This window comes from Pteropus vampyrus, unplaced genomic scaffold (assembly GCF_000151845.1).
Source record: "Pteropus vampyrus isolate Shadow unplaced genomic scaffold, Pvam_2.0 Scaffold1, whole genome shotgun sequence".
In the NCBI taxonomy this organism is placed as follows: Eukaryota; Metazoa; Chordata; class Mammalia; order Chiroptera; family Pteropodidae; genus Pteropus; species Pteropus vampyrus.
Genome location: NW_011888782.1, coordinates 2,571,677 through 2,592,606, shown reverse-complemented (window position 1 = coordinate 2,592,606; position 20,930 = coordinate 2,571,677). Strand labels below are relative to the sequence as shown.

Sequence of the window (20,930 nt, the reverse complement as noted above, 5' to 3'; positions counted from 1 at the left end):
GAATTCTGAGAAAATGGTCCGGACCATGCTGATGAGGGAAGAGCTGGGGTACCCAGTATTTTGGGGGGCAGGGGTGGGAGATACATGCCACATTGTACACCAAGGAACACCCCGTATGCAGCTATTGAATAAACAATGTGGATATCTCTTTAGCAGGGAGAAAGGGATTTTTTAAAATGTACTTTTCTGCCTGGTAATTAGATTTGTGAGTTATGTCTCAGTGCACAAATTAGTCCTGTGGTTGAGGCCTAAAGGTCCTGGGCTTAGGGGATGATCTTTCTGGCCAATTTTAGCCTCTGAGGGCCCATTCTTACATGTACCATTGAGATCTCAGGGTATATGCCCTTGCCATAGATCTCTTTAACTATAGCAAGACTAAGCCTTGTCTGGGCCATAGGCCAAGAAACAGCCCTGGCGTGTGATTTCCCCGTTGTGTGTCTGCAGGAGAGGGGAAGCAAAGGGTATGTGCAGAGGAAATAGATAACTTTGGGCAATTTATGCTCGTAAGCTTCATTTTATTCTTAGGCCATGACCTGGTAACCTTTCTAGTCCTAAATTTCCATAAGATACAGAAACTTTTTATTAACTGGGAATCATTAAGCTAGTAAAATAAAAGTCAATCAAGGAGTACCTGTGTCAATGGAAACTGAATTCAGGAGGACTGTTGTTGGTGTGGAGAGAAGGTTGTACACAATCCACTCAACCATTTTCAGTGAAGACTAAATTATCATGATATTCAATAAATAAAACAAATAAATGTTCTTAAGTTCCGTATAATAAAAGGATAGAGAGGCAGGGAAACGGGAACTAGACTGGCATAAATATGGGGCTAAGCAGAGACAGGGATGAAAGAAAGAGAAGGAGAATGAGAAAAAGAAAGGATGAGAGAGAGTGAGAGAGAGATTCAGAGACAAATACATGAAGTGAGAAATAAATAAATGAGAAAAATACAGAGTTGAGTGGGGACTATTCAGAAGGCCAGAATAAAAACACTGTCCTTATACCATTTCCCCATATTTTCCCCCGGTGGACTCTGGTGAACAATAGCACCTCCTATCACAAATTGAAATACAATATCCGTTTGCCTCTGTGCCGCTGTTCAAAACAACTGAGACGAATATCATTACAATATTAGAGGACCATCATTCTCTGCCTGTAGTTGCAAAACACATGATAGGCAAAACGTATACTCAATTTTTGTTCAAAGCACCAGGTGGTAAAATTTTAGCTACAAATGTTATTACTTAAAAATGTTTTTTTAATAAAATAAAACTGGCTCAGAAAACCAGATGAATAAAATATATGGCAAACACCAGCTAGGTCAAGAAATAAACCTTTGCTTGCCACTTCCCATCTTTGTCATACCCGTTAGAACCTTGTGTTGGAAACCAAACTGCCTGTATGTGTTTAGCCTTTGTGACTTGCAGGTTGTCTGACCTTGTGCAAGTTACTAAACTTCATTGTGCTTCAGTGTTCTAATCTGTAAAATGGGGGAATATTGTTTCCTACCTCAGAGAGTATTTTTGAGGATTAAATGAGGTAATCAATGTTAGGTATTTAGAGTAGTGTCTAGAATTTAATTTAATTTAAAAATTAATAGAGATATTAACTATTATTATTATGAAGATACCCAGCCATCTTGTGGCCTTTTTATGATGCCGCCCAAACTCTTTAATGTTAAAGTGAGATCTCACTTACAACTGTAGCATAAAAAATATCCCTTCTTATTTCTTAGAACTGAAGATAAATACAGGGCAACAATTTTGCTTTCTGTGCTGTGCATCTGTCACATGTGATATGATAGATTGTGATTGATTTTAAATAATCTGTTGGGAAAAGATGCGAAGGCATCTCATATATACGATGGTGTTTTGTCTCACAAAACTCTGGTGGGTAGTTATTCTTATCTCTATTTTCCAGATGAGGAAACTGAATTTTGTAAAGAGAGGTAACTTGCCTATGGTCACGCAGCTAGGAAAGGATCAGAACCAGGCGTCAGGCCCAGGTCTGGCACGTTCCCAAGCCAACGTTTTTTCTAGTATAGGAGGTATATACCCCTAGAATGGAAATCACAACTGAGTAATTCGTATTAGAGATAGGTAATTACAGCCCCATCTCTGTTTCCTAGTAATTTGATGTCATTCCTTCCTCCTCAAAGGTGGTGGCTGTGGAGTTGTGATGGGTGTTGACCCTTCCCTTTGTAGGTCATTTTATTAGCAACACAAATTACAGCTACAGAACTCCATCCTGAAACCCCATCTCCATTGGCTTCATGAATTGAGTGAAACCTGTGCCTGTCTCTGGGGTTCACCTCTTCTTCCCTCTTCCTCAGTCTTGCCCTTGACTGCTGAGTGTGCCAGGGTCTACGTAGATGATCATCATACTCATGGCTTTTACGAGTGATGGTTCAGATCAAAGTTGATTCCCCTTCCTTGAGATGAGCCAAAAGTCACATGGTTTTTATCCTGATGGAAAAGGAGAAAAACACCTATGGGCTTCATTAGGATTGATTTCTGAGTCCCTCGTGCCACCAGTGACAATCTTTTCAGCAGCAGCATCTCCAAAGCACAGCTTTATAAAGCACCCCATTGCTGTTGATGGTTAGTTGCTTCTCTGCTGCAATAAGCAGCGAGCGCATCAGCAACACCTTTATCACACCCATTATCATATTGTTGATAGCTCCTCGGCGAAGTTTGCGGTCACTGAATTGGAACCAGCCTCTTAGATCTCCAGAGAATGGAGTTTATGGCTATCATCATAACAGGGTTCTCAACAGCATTTACGGGACCTGTCACTAAAAAGTGTTTTGTGTGCTGGAAGGGACATGCTTTAGGGCTGCAGACGGGTGGATGTTTTCATACCCTACAGTCTTTCCCTACCTGCCTTGACCATCATTTCCCCACTCTGAGACTAATCAGTGTGCACTGGTAATACACGTACTAGTTGGACCATAATGTCTTGATAAAGAACTCTCAGGAAAGGCTCTGTTTAATGAATGTGGCTTTTATCGATGCTTTTTTTAAGGCTCTTAGGACCATGGTGTTTGTTCTTGCTAAGATGAAGGGCCACAGAAGCCTATTTCTCAGCTAATTCTGAAGTTTTCAGTACATTTTGCCCAAATCCTTCAGTGGTTTTGAAATTCTCTCTGCACAGTGAAGCATTAGAAAAAGCAGGAATGATCTTCTGTTTGGAACGGTGCCTCAGGGCAGAGAAATGGATACAATCTAGGCAAGGCCTAAGATTCTACTGAGGACTTTTAGATCTGATTTCCATGAGAAAAGGCACCTCTAAGAGTGTCTTCTGTTACTGGAGTCATTAGTTTAATCAAGCCGTAATTATAACAATAAGAGCTAACATTTCCAGAATCTTTATTCTGTGCCCAGTACTTTATATGTTATGTCAGTTCAGGTCCTCTGGGAAGCTGATGACAAGACAGAATTAGGAATGAAAGCATAGTGCCTGTGAAGTAGGTGGGGAGGGCCTCAAACCATGATGCCAGTCTACATCTTTGAGGGTAAGGATGGAAGGGAAGGAAGGAGGATTGGTTGAAAAGCTTCTGCCTGGAGTGAAGTTCTGAAAACATCTAGGCCAGTCCGAGGGAGAGCTCCAGGGCAAAAGCTGCTTGTTAAAGGAGTCTTCATTGGGCAGGAATGGCCCGGCTCCAGTATACCCGCCACACTCTCATTGGCTGGGAGCTGCCTGGGAAGTGTGGCCTTGGCACGAATACTGCAGTGGATACTGAAGATGCAGCAACTGGAGGTTGTCAGCCCACTACACAACTTGCAGCAGGCTCGCTCTTGAAGAGACATGTAAGTGGCACACCTCCGTGGCTGCCACAGAAGCATTATTTTATTTAATTCTTGCAACAACCTTTTGATGCATGTATTCTGGTTGAGCAGTGTCAAACTAGAATTTAACCAGCTGGAATTCAAATAAGGGAGAGGGTGAGGGTGAGGAAGAAGGCGAGGGTGGGAGAAAATAAGAGACCATGAGGTAGGGATTTCAGGCAATTCTGCCTGACATCTCAATCAAGAAGTGAATGCCCGGAGTGAGAGTGAGCTAAGAGCTATAAATCCGGAGGCCTCCAACTGCACCTCAGTTCCTGTGCGTCTCTCAGATTGAGAACTTCTTGTTGCTTTGACTTATTGCCCTAGCCTTAAAATATTTAAAGATGCATGTTTTTCGTACAGTGCAGTCCCTAAGGGTAAGTCAAATATTACATTTGGTGCTCCAGAAAGAAACCATAGTGGAGAATATTCATCTGTAATTGATTATTATATGAAGCATTGACTTTAAAACCCAGGTCCACTCAAAGATGAGACTGTCGCGATACCCTAACTTTGCACAAGAGGAAACTGAGGCTTAGCGAGGTAAAGTGACTTCTCCAAGAGTTACGCTGTCTGATTTTATCTTCAGTCATTCCTGTAGACAGTCTTCTCCCTGCACGACTACTGAATAAACACACCGGGTGTAGGGAATGACCTGCGGGGCCACTGTGTTATCTGGTCCTCCAGTGAGACCTGTTCTACTGAACAGAAGTAGATATATAGAAGGCAAAATTTATACTACTTCTGGGAAAAGTGTTGAGTTATGAAAATCAAAACAAAAAAGAACCTGCATCTCACATCTATTATGGGATGCAGATTTCTCTCCTCCTGTGTTTTTATAGCAGGTGCCAGAACTTTTGAGTACAAATAGTAGGGCTGATTAACGTGATAGGACCTCATTAATTTAACTTCATATGTGGGAGGAAACACTTTTTTGCCTTGAATTGACTTTAGAGGGCTTCAGCCTTGCTAAAGTATTAATTAATATTAACAGTTTGGTGGGCCTCCTGTAGACCCAAAGTGTGTTGCTCAGAGGATTGACTTTGATGTAACAAGTTCCACTCCATCCCTGTTTCAATCCTTATTTTGTCTTGATTGTTCTCCCTTTCCTCTCTACCATTTCTTGTCTGGGATAAAGTATCACTCATTGCTTGTCAGAGAGGGACCAGCAAAAACTGGCTCTGGGACATAGCCCAGTGGGCTCTGTAGAAGACCATAGTCCCTAAATCTTTTAAATTAAATCCACTATTGGGTTTAAGATAACACCTACACTTTTTGCCCCATTACCAAAGCATGGAAGGCAAAGAGGCCATAGGGTTGATAAAGACATAGCAAAACTGAGCAGGAGTGTAAAGAGTGCCTGTGACCTTTTCAGTCTGGAGGGTGGGAGGTCCCCGGCCTCCACTGCTCCACTGCCTCCCTGTCAGTGAAAGATCAGAGGTCCATGGGCAGATGGGGCAGTGAGGAGACAATGGCTAGTGCAGGAAGACTCCGCTGTGTTCCGCTGAGCTGCTCCTGGAGCTGGGCTGAGAGTGGTGGGGAGGTTTATGCTGATTTTTACAGAGCCAATAAGTCCAGTTGGAATCATAGCTCTGGAATCACAGGCCCTGTCTCCCCAGCCATCATCAGAGCTGAGGTGCCCTGACCATTCATGACACAAAAGAATCTGCAGAAAAGAAAAAAAGGAAAATCCTCCTAAACAGCTCTTGCAAACAGAGGCCTATCTCACTATTTTGTGATTCATTTACATGGAGAAATTTATTTTCTGAATATTTTATTCACCTAGAAAGAGGAAATGAATACCATTTCGTGGTGTCCAGTCTAGGCGGAAAGGAGTGTGACACATCTGGGACATTGTTAGAGGTGCCGTCTTTCCTATATAACTTGCTAATCTGGAAGCCCATGGTTTCATATTACACCAGAGAGAGCAATAGTAATAGCCATGGTTAATAAAACGGAGCTATCCTGCAGCGCGCTGGACACGTTGCTAAGCCCTTTTCACCTCCTCCCATTTTCTACTCACAAGCACTTTATGGGGTTAACATTTTTCCATCCCATGTACAAATGGGGAAACTGTGAAGAGGAGAGAATAACTATTTCAACCCAGGTCACCCAGTCCATTGACAGAGCCGGGATTCAGACTAGCAAATACTTCGTGTCAACTAGCAGACATTGGGCGAGTATAGAACTTAATGTAGAAGTTAGTAAAGCAAAAGAAAAAGAGATGTTTGGGTCTTAAGTGTGTGAAAATGGAACATAATTTGATGGTTTTAAATCATGTTTAAAATATAGGGCCAAGTCTTCCACTGGGGAAACCTGTGAGGTTTAAATAGAAAAAAAGCTAGAACTGGAGCAAAACACAGTAACCTGCACCAAAGAAGAGTGTATCACGAGGGTTGCCTTTTGGAACATGAAAATTCTTTCTCTTTTTGTTCCAGTAAACCTTCTTTAAATTGCAGGACTGTCTTCCGGAGGTTATTGGACATGTGGCGTGTAAAGAGATAAGTAGTTAACCAAGAGCGAGTGAGCCATTGGGAGGCGGGGGGGTGATTGGAGGCAGGCTCCCCACGCTGCGGGGATTCTCTAAACCGATTGCAGCCTCACCTGCTTCTGAAATACCCACTGCCCATGTTCTTGGGTGGGCGTGGTGACGCTGCTCTATCAGCCTTGCTTTCCTTTTTCTTCTCGTCAGCCTTCGCATTTCCAAACGGTAATCCAAAATGTCTTAAGTGTTCTGTGTCGGATACTTATGGATGTCTCTGAAACCCTGAAGCAACCCCACAGACGCTGACTTGCTGCGAACCCGGGCGTTAATAGGAGACAGCTGCAGTTAGAAGGTTTTAATAATGCAGAGTAAACAAGGCATTAGCAGTGAAATGTGGACATATTGACAGTCACGTTTCAGTGACTCCAAATACAGTGACAGAAGCATTTGGTGTTATTAGAGCCAAGGGGCTTGTTTACAGTTTGAGTTTTTACAGACGTGGCTCTCTGTTCCCATCACTACACACACTTTAAGGCCTTTTTCCTTGGCAGAAGGTGACCATCAGCAGTGAGAGGAGTTTAGATGTCAGCTTCCCGATTTCAGGGCAGCCTCCACAAAGGTGTCATCGGCTTTGTCCTATAGCTTTGTGCTAAATGGCATTTTCTATCTTCCCATGAATTATGAATGCAGATAAGCAAGGGCCTGGCTTCTAATGAGATCAAACTGAGATGTGAAATGTTCACCTGTGTTTGTAGAATATAGATAAGATCACCTTGGGGTTTTGGTTTCTGTAACTTAGTGACATTTTTCAGGATTGTTTGTGGATATGGTTTGAAGGAGAGTGGATAATAGGTTAGTAAAGCAACTTTCAGAAAAGGAAGTGGATGGATTGTTGTTTGCATCATTTATACATCGCATATTTGAGTGGTCTGGTCACTGGATATGTGGTAGTGAACAAATCAGACATAGTCTTGCCTTCATATAGACATCTCGCACAGTCTCATGTATTTAAATAGTATCCGCAGACTATCGTCTCCCAAATATGTGTCTTCCATTCTTCAGTTCTATCTCTCAGAAGCCTAGATTCTCATATCCAGCCTGCCCAGGAATGGGGCTAGAAGTCATGCGAACTTCTAATAGGCATCCTGAACTAAGCTTTTCCAAAAGTGAACTGAGATTCCCAGCCCCAGTCCAAATCGGCTCCTCCTGATTCGACCTTGACTTACATCTTTTCACTCACATTCCACACCCAATCCATAAGTTAAACTTACTGGCTCAACCTTCAATGTATGTTTAGAATATGATCACTACTTAGCGTCTCTACTCAAACTGCCAGAGCCACTGACTCCTCCCCCAGTGGTTTATTGCAACAGTTTCTAACTGGTCTCTCAGTGACCCCATCCCATCTCACGAAAAATAGAAGGCAAAGGTATGCAGTGGCCTTTCCGCACCCCATTATCACTGACGGAAGAGGCCCTCTCTTCCACCACAATGAGAATTGCCCTTGCTCACCCAACCCCACCCCAGTCATACCAGCATCCTTCCTGTTTTTGGAACACACCAGGCATGTTTCTACCGTTAGAAGCCTGGAATTCTGTCCCCTCCAGATAGACAAATGATGCGTTCCCTTTCTATCTTCAAGTCTCTGCTTACATATCATCTTACTGGGGAGAATGCTGATGACCTTTTGTGAAATGGCACTTGCTGGCCTGAGAATTTCCCCTTCCATTTCCCTGCTTTATTTCCTCTATAGTCCTTGTCACCATCTGACTTAACTACTATTTATTTGCTTATTCATTTATGATCTGTTTCCCCTACTAGAATGCAATCTAGTAAGGCAGAGATTCTGTTTTAGTTTCACTGCTGTATTCCCAAGCACCTTGAATAGTGTTTAGCATGGAGCAAATACTCAGTAGATATTGTGGAATAAATGACTGCATGCCTGCAGCATACAATCTAGCGTACAGGTAGCCAGGAAGCCAGAACGCAAACGAATAAGAGCAACTAGGAAAGGAAAATGTTAAAGCGATAGAAGAAATGAACGTTGTGGGGCAGGGTGCAGAGACCTACTAAGAGGGGAGTCAGGGAGTGTTTCTAGAAGAGAGATTTCAGCTGTGATCTGAAGGATGGAAAAGGCCATCCCCTCCATGTAAGGAAAAGGAGTTGGGAGAGGAGCATTTCAGAGAGAGGAAGAGTGCGTTGCAAGGCCTCGGACATGAAAGGGCTTGGCAAGTTTGAGAAATTGCAGAGTTAGCACGAAGACTGATGAGGTTGGACAGGTCAAGGCCAGCTACAGCTACATCATGAAGGTCTTATAAGGAGAGTGGATTTTATTTTAAGTGAAAGGCCAATCCAGTGAAGGGTAACTGGAATTAAGTCTTAAAATGAATCTACAGTGATAGAAATCAGAACCACCATGTCTGAGAAGGGCAGGGATTGGCCAGAAGGGGCGTAGGGAACTTTCAGGGGTGAGAGGGGCGTTCTTTGTCTTGTGGGTGGTGGATGCAAGGGTATTTCCTTTTTAAAGACTTAACTGTATGCTTAAGATGTGGGCAGATTTTACCTCAGTAAAAACATATCATCAACAGTGTCATTAAGAGTAGAAAAACTGTAAGAGAAATTACAAAAACTGTAAGAGAATTGTGACATGCATATCCACATAATGACACATATAAGTCCTTATCCTGCCTCAGAACCTCTTTTTCAGCTGCCTGTGCATGACTTTTCAGCTTCAAGGAGGTCCTGGGGGTACACGAATGAGATCCCTCAAGGGGGGAAAAAAGGGCATCCAGAATGACTGAGGGCGAGCAGGAAAGAGGGTTCTGTATGTTTCTATTTCACCCTGTGGGATGACTCTGAGAAGAGAGGTGACAAAGAAGTGAAAGAAGTCAGCCCCTTCACATCCTCACATCCACCGACGTGAGAGACCCTCTAATGGGAGGACGTGCCTGGGGGTCTGAGTAAGATGAAGCTTAGCTGAGCTCCTGTCTGTGCCTGGAGCTGTAATGGAAAATTATATACACTCTGTACATACATTTATAGGTCTCTGCCTGCTGGGGATTGTTCAGCAGGCAGAACAGGGTGCCAGGCCTGATAGCACACCTCAAAGGCAGCCAATCCCCCTCACTCTTTCAGCCACTGGAAACATAAGACACTTTGTAGCTGTGAAACTGTCCATGTCTGTGTTGCTATCTACCCAGCCTTCTCTGGATATGCTGTTGAGAGTCAGCATCGCCCACCTGCCAGGAGAATGCTGAGGGTGCTACATGTAGACAGATGGTTGAGTTTTCACTGCCTGGAAGTGCAGGAGCAAGAAGCAGAACTTTTCTGGGAAGCTCCTGAGAATTTCTAAAGATAGATATACAATCGCTAAAGGGCTGTTGGTACCCAAACTGAGTCCTCGTCCCAAACTGAGCCCTCATCCCAGACTGAGCCCTCATCCCATAAGGTCTTATGATAAGCTAGTTACCTTTCATTCATTCACAACTCTTTCCTCAAGCGGCACATTATTGTATATTAGTTTTCATTTTACTGATATTGCTAGATCCCTTTATCCATTCAGCTTGTAAGAGAGCTACATAAATTGTTTTCATTTACCTAACTTTGTAACTAAAGCCTCTCCCCTTCAAGTTTCAGAGTTGCTCAAAATTTCTCTTGAATAAATATTTTGGGTTTTTTTTTCAGCCAACTTACAGTTCTTTTTCTCTCATTTAACAAGAGGAACATTCATGAGACAGCGGGTGGAGAGGGAACTGAAAGAGTGAGGGACTCAGACGCTTACTGTTTCTGCTTTGCCTCTCTTTGGCTTCTTTTTCTGCAATATTTTCTTCATCCGCAGAAAGGCCAAATTTTCTTAGACTTGAGACAAATGAACTTCATAGCAGTAGGCTTCTCTGTGAGTGGGTTCTCATTGCTTTGTTCCCTTAGGGGAATGGCAGAGCCTCTTTTCCTTCCTCGTTTCGACTTTTTTCACTGAAACCCAGTGGAGTCTGTTGGAAAAATGACTGCCAGCAACAGCTTGAGAAGCAAACTGCTTCAGAAAGAGATTTCTTCAACAGTAATTCTAATAATTTGAGCAGAAAGTTAACCTGGGTTCACTCCAAGATGCTGTGCATATTGGTTGTATACCCAACAAACATTTTTGAGCATTTTGTTTAACCAACACATATTAGAGTTAATATGTTCCAGGCGTGGAACTATACACTTTGCAAATGCCAACATTTAATCCTCCCAATAACCCATTTTACAGATGGGGAAATGGAGGAACAACTAAGTTAAGTAATTTGCTCAAAATACGTGACTGACAAATGGTGGGGCTGGGTTTAAACTCAGGCAGTTTCACTCCAAAGTCCAGGCTCTCTAGATTGTGCCCTTCTCTCTTGGTTTATTCTGTCAGAGCCTCAGCTTTGTGCCAGTGGCTGCCCGCGCCTCATAATTTGGATAAACCCTTTTGCATTTCAGCCAGTTTGACCATCATACTTCATTTGCCAGGGATTTGTTTAAGATGAACATGCAATCAATTCTGGCCAAAAAGTGTGAGGATATACTTTCTTGGGAAAGAGGAGCACCTGAGAATGCTTGGAAAAAGTAACACGCTAGAACTCTTTAAGCTATTTTATGTAGGTTTTTGGTTACTTATAGTTGGAACTGTTTTAGATGATATAGATGCTAAATAAGATTCTTTTTTTCCCAGCAGGAATATTGGTGTAGAAATACGGTTGCATAATTTTTGTATTTATATTTTCAAAACAGCATCTTGTCAACTTTCAAATCAAAGTTTGGATTTTTCAAGGAATCACTAACGCTTGCAATATGCACAAATGACACAGCATTTTGGGCTTGCTTCTAAGAACTAAAGATGAAAATGTAAGATGCTGTGTAGCTCTAGTTTGGTATAAACATTGTTACAATGTTTTTACTGCCGTGTTCTGTTATTATCTCTATGAGAATGTTTTTGAGAATTTTATACATCGTGTCTATCAGAGTATTAAATCCCAACAAAATAATGTTCGTATAAAATCATCTTCCTGCTCTTTTACACCACTGAATTCTTTATGACTGGAAGATTTTTACGTTTTCCAGGGGTCAGAATTCTCTAATTATATCAATACAAAGTTGGCTGGAAAAATTATAGAAGTACTTGGCAATTACAGGTGGTTGTTTCTTTTTTTAATGGCCCGAACAAAGGTTTTTGAACATTAAAAAAAGTGTTAACTCGAAGCTAACATTCTATTTCAACATTTGATTTCCAATGTATGTAAGATTCACAATATTAAAATATCCGATGTAGAAGACTTCAATGAAAAAAGCGATTCTTTTGAATTTTGTCATCCTCCAACTCATCACTAACATAGCTAGTACTATATACACCTAAGTCTCTCAAATATTTCATGAATGAAAACAGGAATAAAGGGGAGATTTTGCTGTTGTTTAAAATTTATATTTTGTAAATCATACAGTTTTACCCCCATCCCACACTACCTCACACATGTGTGGACACACACATCCCACTATTTTAAATGTGAAACTCAGCAAAGAAAAGGCATTGTGTTCTTGCAGCCATGCAAGGAAGGTGAAATGTCTGAGTCTTAATACCTAAACACTCCTTAGAAATCACCTTTATTTCTTAGAGTTGTGAAATACATTTATATGTAGTCAATTAAGTCCGTGAACTCAGATACTCAGGATGCAACAAATATCAATCATTTCAAATATCAGATTCAAGCTAGCAGAGTGGGGATTTGGGTCTCCAGAAGATGTTTGGAAATGTCTAGAGACGTATTTAGTAGTCCCAGCTTTAGGGGAGGTGTGATACTAGTAGCGGGTGGAGACCAGGGGTGCTGGTAAACATCCTACACTGCACAGGACAGTCCCTCACTCCTGACACAGAATCACCCAGTCCAAAATATCAATAGTGATGAAGTTGAAAAGTCCTGAGTTAACAAAATAGGTGCATGTGACAGACAGTTCCTTCTAGCTTAAAGTAACATTTACATTAATTGAATAAATGAGAATTCTCAAAGGCAACCAGTCCTTCCTAGTACACTCTTCATGGCAGGTTCATTAAAGAGGTCTACCATTGAACTCAATGCCCATATCATTAATGTTGACTAAAGCTTGCTTATCAAATTGTGGTCCATGGACCAGCAATGTCAGTGGCTGTTGGAAACTTGTTAAAATGCAGAATCTCAGCCCTACCCCAAACTTGCTGAATCAGAAACTGCATTTTAAACCAGATCCCCGGATGTTCTCTACACACAGTTGAATCTGAGTACTATGTGAGAGAACTGTGTATTTAACTATGTAAGAGAACTATGTATCCACTAAGTGAAAGCGACAACTTGTCGCATCTCAGACAATCATCAGTGCTCTGTGAAATTAACTTTAAGAACAGTCAGCCACAAATGTTTGCAGACCTCGCCTCCAAAGCTAATCTGTGACTCAAAACCAGGCCGAGCTCCACTTCCCAGGAACATCAAGCAAGATTAGAAAGCCTCCCTGACACAGGTGTGGGGTAGAAATTGCCCTGTGCCAGGTTTTCCTGTGCCAATTGCTCTCATTGCTCCCTTTAGATTTTTCTCCACAGGTCAGCAATTAAAAGAAGAGTGAGAAGTTCATTGAAGCACAGTAATTATTTCTTCTTCTTATTTTTCAATTACAGTTAACATTCAACGTTATATTAGTTTCAGGGATACAGCAGAATGGTTAGACATTTTTATAAGTTACAAAGTAATCCCCCAATAAGTCTAGTACCCATAATTATTACAATATTATTAACTTTATTCCCTATGTTGTACTTTACATCCCCATGACTGTTTTATAACTGCCAATTTATACTTCTTACTCCCTTTACCTTTTTCACCCAGTACCCCAGCACCCCCTCCTATTTGGCAACCATAAATTTGTTCTCTATATCTATGTTTGTTTCTGTTTTGTATTTTTTGTTTCTGTTTCTGTTTATTTTGTTTTTTTTTTATTTTTTTGTTTTAGATTCTACATATAAGTGAAATCATGTGGTATTTATCTTTGTCTGAATTTTAACATTTAAATTAACACAGGATTTAACACATCTGCTACCACCAAATACGAGAACTATTGATTCCAAAAATACTGCTTTAATTTCTTCCTCTTGTGCGCCCAGGTCTAAGCTAATAATGTCTCAACAGGCATGGCCCCTGACCTCAGGAAGCAAATAATAACAAACCAAACATTAATTGTATCTTTGGAGAAGTGCATCAAAAGAAACAAACAGGCACTATGATAGGTTTGACTAGAGTGGTGGTAGAAACTTAATATAGATAGATGCTTTGAGAACCTCTGAGCAGGACATAAAGTTGAGCTCTGAAGGATGAGAAAGACAGTCAGCTAAATATATGAGGCAAGAGCATTCTCGGCCAATGAGAAGCCCCAAGGTGGGAAAGAGCTTGGTGTATTTCAAGAAAAACAGACCAATTTGGCTGCGTAGTAAGCAGGAGAGAAAGTGGAAAGAGATGAGGTTGGAGAGATCAACAGGAGCTGGATCAGAGTGTGGCGAGCCATGATAGGACTTTATTCTAGACGGGGAATGGAAAGTCGGGACTTTATTCTATGCACATCAACAAAGTCATAGTGGCTGTTGTGAAGAAAAAAAAAAAAAAAAGATTAAAATGAGGCCACAGCGGATGCAAGAGAGACACTAGGAAGCTGTTTCATGGTCTAAGAAAGAGATGATGGTGGCTTGAGCTAGGGCAGCTATTAGATTTTTATTTGTGTTTAACGCGTGGCTCTTTATCTTTTAATGGAAAAGAAAGACCTTTGTACTGGTTTCTCAATCTGGTCTGTCATCCTACCAGCCACCTGATGGTGGAGAGCATGCATTGCAGGGTAATATGATGGGAGGAATTTACTGCTGAAAAGCAGTGAATCCCTAATTGTACAGGCAGGAACACCCTAGGAGACACATGATCATCCCTCCCAGCCTCAGTTCATGTGCTCTCTTCCTTCCCATCTATAGAAATGGATTGTCTCTCGCAAGACAGTGGACTAAGGCTGCATCTGTCTCCTTGTCCTAGTATATATATTTGGAATGTAACTGGTATTTAATAAGTGTCTATTGAATGGAATACAACTGGGTATAAAGTGGCACTTGTGTGTGATAAAAGCCCAAACAAAAGTGCATGTGCGTCTGTATATTTTATGTATGCGATACATATATGGTATAATTTTCAATATCTATATGATAGATCTATGTAGAGAAGACTGACATAGTGTATTTATTTTTGTAGGTGTGTTAATAGTGATGGAATTTTGGGTGATATTTATTTTCTTTTGATAATTTTCTGTATTTTCCGGATTAAAACTAAATATGAGTTATTCAAGAATGTATTATTTTAAAATCTGCATACCAACATTGTTTAATATATGAGATTGCCCCAGATGTCATAGCTTTCTCTGTGGCTGCTAGACAGGCATTGCTAGTTATCATGTACATTGTAGATCTGACTGGACTTTTTAAAAACAGCTACCTTTTACCCTTTAGAAGCAATTTCTAATTCCTTAGCTAAATTAATGCCTCTGTTTCTGAAAAAAAAAACTTGGTTTTTTGCTTGACTTTGATTTTGTGGGACAGTTTTTCAGAGCTGAATCTTAGATGTTCCTCATGCCTCTGAAGCATGTTCCTGTGACAGAGGGGTTGATAGTTCATGGGAGAAGGAGATGTGAACATCTAAATTAATCAGCAAAGGAGCCATTAGGTTATTTTCACAGCATTTGAAAATCAGCTTTTTGGCACTGGCTGAAATGACTGAAGGCTGGTGGCACCATAACTTGGCATCTAGTGAGATGTGGTTGCTCTTATAAGCCACTTAGCTCTGGCAGAGATCAATTTAAATTGTGAAACAATGAGGAAATTCAAAGGTCTAATCAGCAGCATAATCCCCACAGTGCACCAGCCATAATATGCTCCTGAAAGATGTTTTTCTTGACCAAACTTCTGCTGAAGTGCAAACATGGTGCACCAGGAAACTTCTTTAGAAAGGTGTGGCATTCACTTCCATTTTTCTCCCTTTGCTCAGGGGGGTAGGTATATTTCTATTTGGGTCATTTATATTCAATTAAACGATATTTCAGGGATGATTTAGTTGCTAAATTAAGTTGTAACACGGTACAACCAGCTCTTTAACTCTTTTCCTAAATCTTTATTTGATGTAAAAAAATCTAGAACCTAATCTTTGTTGTCTTTTTGTCAAAATAGAGAAAGTTTCATTTAAATGTTAAAAGATGCAGTTGGCATTTTATTTTATTCCTTGGTTTATAATCCATTAATATCATTTATTTTAATTCTCAAATTGTTCCAGATTTGACCCCTAGAAAAAATATATGTGTAGAGATAGAGATATATGTAGATCGGTGGATCTTACCCAGGGGAGATTTTGCCCCTCATGGGACATTTGACAGCGTCTGATGACATTTTTGGTTTTTATATCTCAGGGTTGAAGGAAGGAGTAATGGGAGTATTTTACAAGCATCTAGTGGGTTGAGACTAGGGATACTGCTAAACATCCTACAGTGTGCTAGCCAGAATTATCTGGCCCAAAATGTCAATAGAGCCAATGTCGAGAAACTTTGATGTGTATAGATAGATGGAGGGGAATGATACCATCAACATGGCTTATTATTGACATCGGGGTGAAAGGTATATGGGAATTTTATACTATTTTTGCAAGTTTTCTGTAAGTCTGAAATTATTTCAAAATTTTGAAATGTTTTAAATGGATATAGTTGGCAGTTCCGGTCTGCCACCTAGAGATAGAAATCGACTTGTTCCTTGCTGGGACTGTAAGTTCTGCCCAGTCATTGTCTGTGACTTCTGGGGTCACAGTCTCCAGGGGCAGGAAGGGAAGTTAGCAGAAGTTTCCAAGTGCCCAGAGGGCCCATGACTATATCTGCTTACTCCACCATGAGAACGTGCACCCCTCATGCCAAGGCCATGTTTATAGACAGATAATCAATGTTTTGCTTAAACGGTTCTTTAGAACCTGCAGCTAGAAGTTGTTAATGAAGAACTCACTCCTCCCTACCAATGCCTCTTTAGCTGCACGTTGTCCACAGGCTGCCTTATATTTCATGTATATCTCCCCAAGGAATTGTTCTTAGGTTTTCTTAAGTTTACACCGTTTCTTCCAACGATATCATGAATTGCTCTGGGTTAGGAGCCTTCTACTTTTTGTACGTGTAGTGTAGTGGGCAAGAAGAATTCAGGCTCTGAAGACACACTGCCTGTTTCACCTCTTACTAGTTGCGTGACCTTGGTCACCTCATGGAAACTGTTTGTGCCTCAGTTTTCTCAACTGTTAAATGGGGAGAAAAATAGCACACCTGGTAGAGTTAAAATGAATTAATAAGTGTAGGTTGGTACAACAATGGCACATATTAAGACCTTAATAAAAGTTAATATTCATTCATTCATTCATTCATTCACTCATCAATTCTATAGTATGAGAATTATTTCTGCCCTCCCCACACCCCTATACAGTGTTTATTAACCTCTGTGTTAGGAAAATGCACCTGATCTGTCCAAGTCGTCCACGTGCTTCTTATAGACCTGTCTCTGGTTCTTGCTGTTTCTGTTGCACTGACTCAACTCAAATGCTGATTGAGAGTCTCCATGCTCTGATTCACCACCACCCCCCGCCTCCCGCCCTTAGTTTTACAGATGCAGAAACTAAAACCTGGGAAGTCAAGCTGCTTGACATAGGCCACACACTTAGTAGAGGAGCCAGGCTTAGGACCTGAGCTTGCCTGGTTGGTATCATTACCTGTGTATATCTACGTGTGCATTGCTTTTCCTCCAGCAGAGGAAGTTTCTGCTGAGTTCCTTTCTGACTCAAGGCTGTCTCTAGTAAGTCCGAAGACCACAAAGGTACAGAAGAAGGAAGGGACCTGCTTTTTCTTGTTTCCGTGCCTGGTACCTACCTTCCTATTCCTGGGCTAGGCAATGAATGGGGTCTTCAGTTAGTGCTTTGGCCTCACTGACCAGCATTGGCCAGGCATGCCTTCTTCATCATTGCCTCATTTATACATTTGGAACATGAAATGATACTGGGTTTTACCACACGCATAAAGAGTGGCTGCCCAGACCCCATCAGATGTTATGAAATGAAACTCAACACATTTATGTAATGTTTTAGAGTAGTTTATTATACTATAGTACATTTTTTCCTAAAATCCAGAATTACTGCAATTTGAAATGTGTTGCTTGTTTTAAAATGGAGCAGGTGAGCCATAAATTATTAATTCCTCTCAGAATAACCACAAACCTGAAAGTAATTAAGAGGTTCCATTTTCCCAGATCATTGTGATGCAATTTTGAAATTTCCAGCCTCCTGGGTAGAGGACAAATATTTATTTTGTATTAAAGACAGTGTTTGTTATCAAATACAGTTCTGGGATTCCCCTAACCCTCATGGGGGTGACTGACTCTTATTGAAGGTTAAGGTAAAAAAAATGCAATTTTTAGATTTATGACTCTTTGAAGACCATACATTTCCAAAGAAGATCTGGTAGAGACACTATCTAGAAAAAATATTCACTTGATTCCTGCAGTGTTGAGTAGATATAGATTGCATAAAACTATTTTTAATTCTAATAGCATTTACCATTTTTATAGATTAAATAAATAATATCTGTTTATTATTAAAAATGTAGAAAAGATGTAAGCACACAAAGAATAAAATATAGTCAAAACCACTGTTAACGTTTTTGTATGTGTTCTTCCCATCACATAGATAGACAGAGCAGTAGATCTATAAATTGATGTGGAGAGACAGAGAGAAGAAGGGGTGGTTCTTAAAAAAAAAAGGATTATGCTGTAAAATAATTGTGCAATCAAATTTTTTTGTTTTGTTTTGCCTAAATGTGGCAAGAACATTTTTCATGTCATTAACTATTGTCCTACCATCCAGGGAAGTAAATCTCTCTTGTTTTGACAGGGCAGTGATATTGACGCACTGGTCAGATGTTTGGAAAACGTTCTGGGTTGCACTTCTCTAGGTGAGTAAGTTTCTTCAGATTACAAAATATAGTAATTCGTACTGAATCTAGTGGAATATCCGAGAAATAGAAAGCTTAGAAGAAATCTTACAGATACTTCAATCCAACCTCCCTGTTTTACAGATGAGGAGACTGAGGCCAGCAGAGGTTGAGTGTCTGGCTCAAGGGCCAGGAATCTCCAAGAAAAATTGTTTCTTGTAAGTGAACCTCAGTCTCCAAAGGTGAAATCATTGAAATTCAGTGGTCCATTGTGATCACATGGCGGCCTAGCAGTGCTTCGTAACAGGTTTTGCAGGTTTCCTCCAGGAGGAATCTCTCTCCTTTATTCATCCTGTAGAAACAGATTGCATTCAGTGGAACTGAAAGGACCATTACTTTGAAGGTTAGCTAGTTATTGGAAGAGATTTGGTCTGAAAAACAGAGCTCAAATTTCTTTAGTATTGTCATTCTCAGTATATGGGCTTGCAGTGTTCCAAGGATAAAACCTTATTTTTTAGTTTCTTCTTTTTTTAATCCAAAAAACCCAACAGTGATAACATCTAGCACTGGATGATAAATTGTCAGACCTGACATAGGTAGAAAAGCAAAGGACATTACAGGTTCTGGGTGAAAAGGACTGAGATTTTTTTTCTTTGAAATTTGATTGTGAGTTTTTATTTAAAATTTTTTAATTATGTGACCAAAAGCTATCTCTTTAAAGAGAATGGCAGGAATAAAGACCAAGTTTTCAGGTGTGCAAGTGTTTACACTACTCTGTTAGGAGCTTTCTGTATAATTTATAGCCTTTTTCTTGTTTATTTCACATCTCTGTGTGCGAAGTCTCAGTTATAACACAGCTCCCTGATTTTTTCTCCTGACCATCACCATGTGATCTGTTCAATTGTACACCAGTAACATTTATTAGGTACATTTAATTACTAAGAGTAGACTTGAAGACTAGGGAGGCTTACCTCAGCCAAGTCACTTTCCCTCTCCAGACCTCAGATTAGATCAATAATTTTCAAAATGGGTTCCTTGGGGACCTTCGGGAGCAGGCAAGGGGTGGTGCACTGAGCAGCATGAGGACAGAGCTGTGTCTGCATTGCTCATCTCTGTTTCTCCAGAGTCTAACATGGTATCTGGTGCAGAAGAGGCATTTAACTAGACATTTTTAAAATTTTTTGAGAGAGACGAGGATACAGAACCTGCTCCTTCACCAGCTGCCACCAAAATAGTTTCACTCTTATCTGTTTTATAAATTAGATTTCAACATATAAGATTGTATCTTGAAAAAGATAGATTCTATTGCAAAATAAATAAATAAATAAAAATAACACTAGATTGGATAGATAGTATCTAAACTGCCTTCTAGCCTGTATGGCTTTATAAAAATGAGCATTAGAAACATGGAATAAAGGTACAAATTTTTTCTCTGCCTGGAGCTCCATAAAGTGACAGAAAAAGAATAAGTAATATGAACCTATAGGAACAAAGAGAACAGGAGAAGAGATGGGAGCAGGCCAGAGCTGTCAGTGAATTTGAGAAGGTAGAAGGCAGGTGAATAAGTAGTAAGTGATTTAGAAAACAGAAGTGAAAGCTAAGTGCCTAAGATGTGTGTAGGAAGGAAGAAAGGGTAAGCTAGGAAATAGTGACATGATTGGGGAACATGCTTTTGAAATACCTGCCTGTGGAGGGACACACAGCAAGACCCTCATTGCAGATGAAAATATTATTACTTTCAGAACTCCAGGGACATCTCTATTATTACATAGAAGCCATGAAGAAATCTCTTCACGTGGTCTTTTAAGGGATGAGCTTGGTCAGGTTGTTTGCTGTAACTATATTTTTCAGAGATTCACTAACTATAATAATAGTTAGAGCTAATTAATTGCTGTGTTTGTTAATGTATATGAGAATGTTAACAGGATCCAAGGGACAATTTAGACTTAAATATGTCAGAGTATAAGCCTTGTCACTTAAAAACGAGACGTCTGTGAATTGAGCTAGGCTTTTCACATTCAGCATCAACCCATGCATTTTGGAAATAACCAGTTGCCCAGTGAACAAGTTAAGATGTTAAATATCTTCCACAAATATCTGCAAGAGCTTCTCCCAACTCTCAACAAGAGAAGAAAGAACAGAGGCACAAATGTCCTTCCTGATTATTTGGAGCAAGCCAGTTTTATTTTGTAGCCCTGAAATGTTATATGCTGTGATCTTGCTCCACCCAACCCTAGATTTAGTTTTATTTCTACTTGAAGAGAAATATTTGCCCTTCTTTTATCACTGGGAATTGGAGAGTGGAGAGGATGAATAAGTTAGCATTTGTATCTCTTCAACAGAAGTTATACAACAGATTTTGAATTAGAAGGTGCCCTTTTGAATTCCAAGTCAGTATATTAGTCTCCTCTAGACATCAAGGTCACTTTAAAGCCTTTAGATCAGTGGTTCTCACACTTGAACATGCATCAGAACACCGAGAGGACCTGTGAAAATGCACGTCAGGTGTATGCCGAAGAATTTGTATTTCTAGCAAGTTCTCAAGTGATGCCGATGTGCCAGGTCCAGACCACATGCTGATAACCATGGACTGAAAGTCCTTAAGTCCC

General features: G+C 40.4%; 1 protein-coding gene across 1 annotated transcript in view; it reads left to right on the top strand.

Annotated features, from left to right (window-relative positions):
* The window catches only part of NEK11 (NIMA related kinase 11), a 225,262-nt gene that overhangs the window by 141,850 nt on the left and 62,482 nt on the right, over positions 1-20,930 (top strand). Inside the window, exons 15-16 of the mRNA XM_023527662.1 lie at positions 12,143-12,147; positions 18,279-18,342. Coding sequence (XP_023383430.1) covers positions 12,143-12,147; positions 18,279-18,342 — 69 coding nt within the window. The remainder of the gene's footprint in view (positions 1-12,142; positions 12,148-18,278; positions 18,343-20,930) is intronic.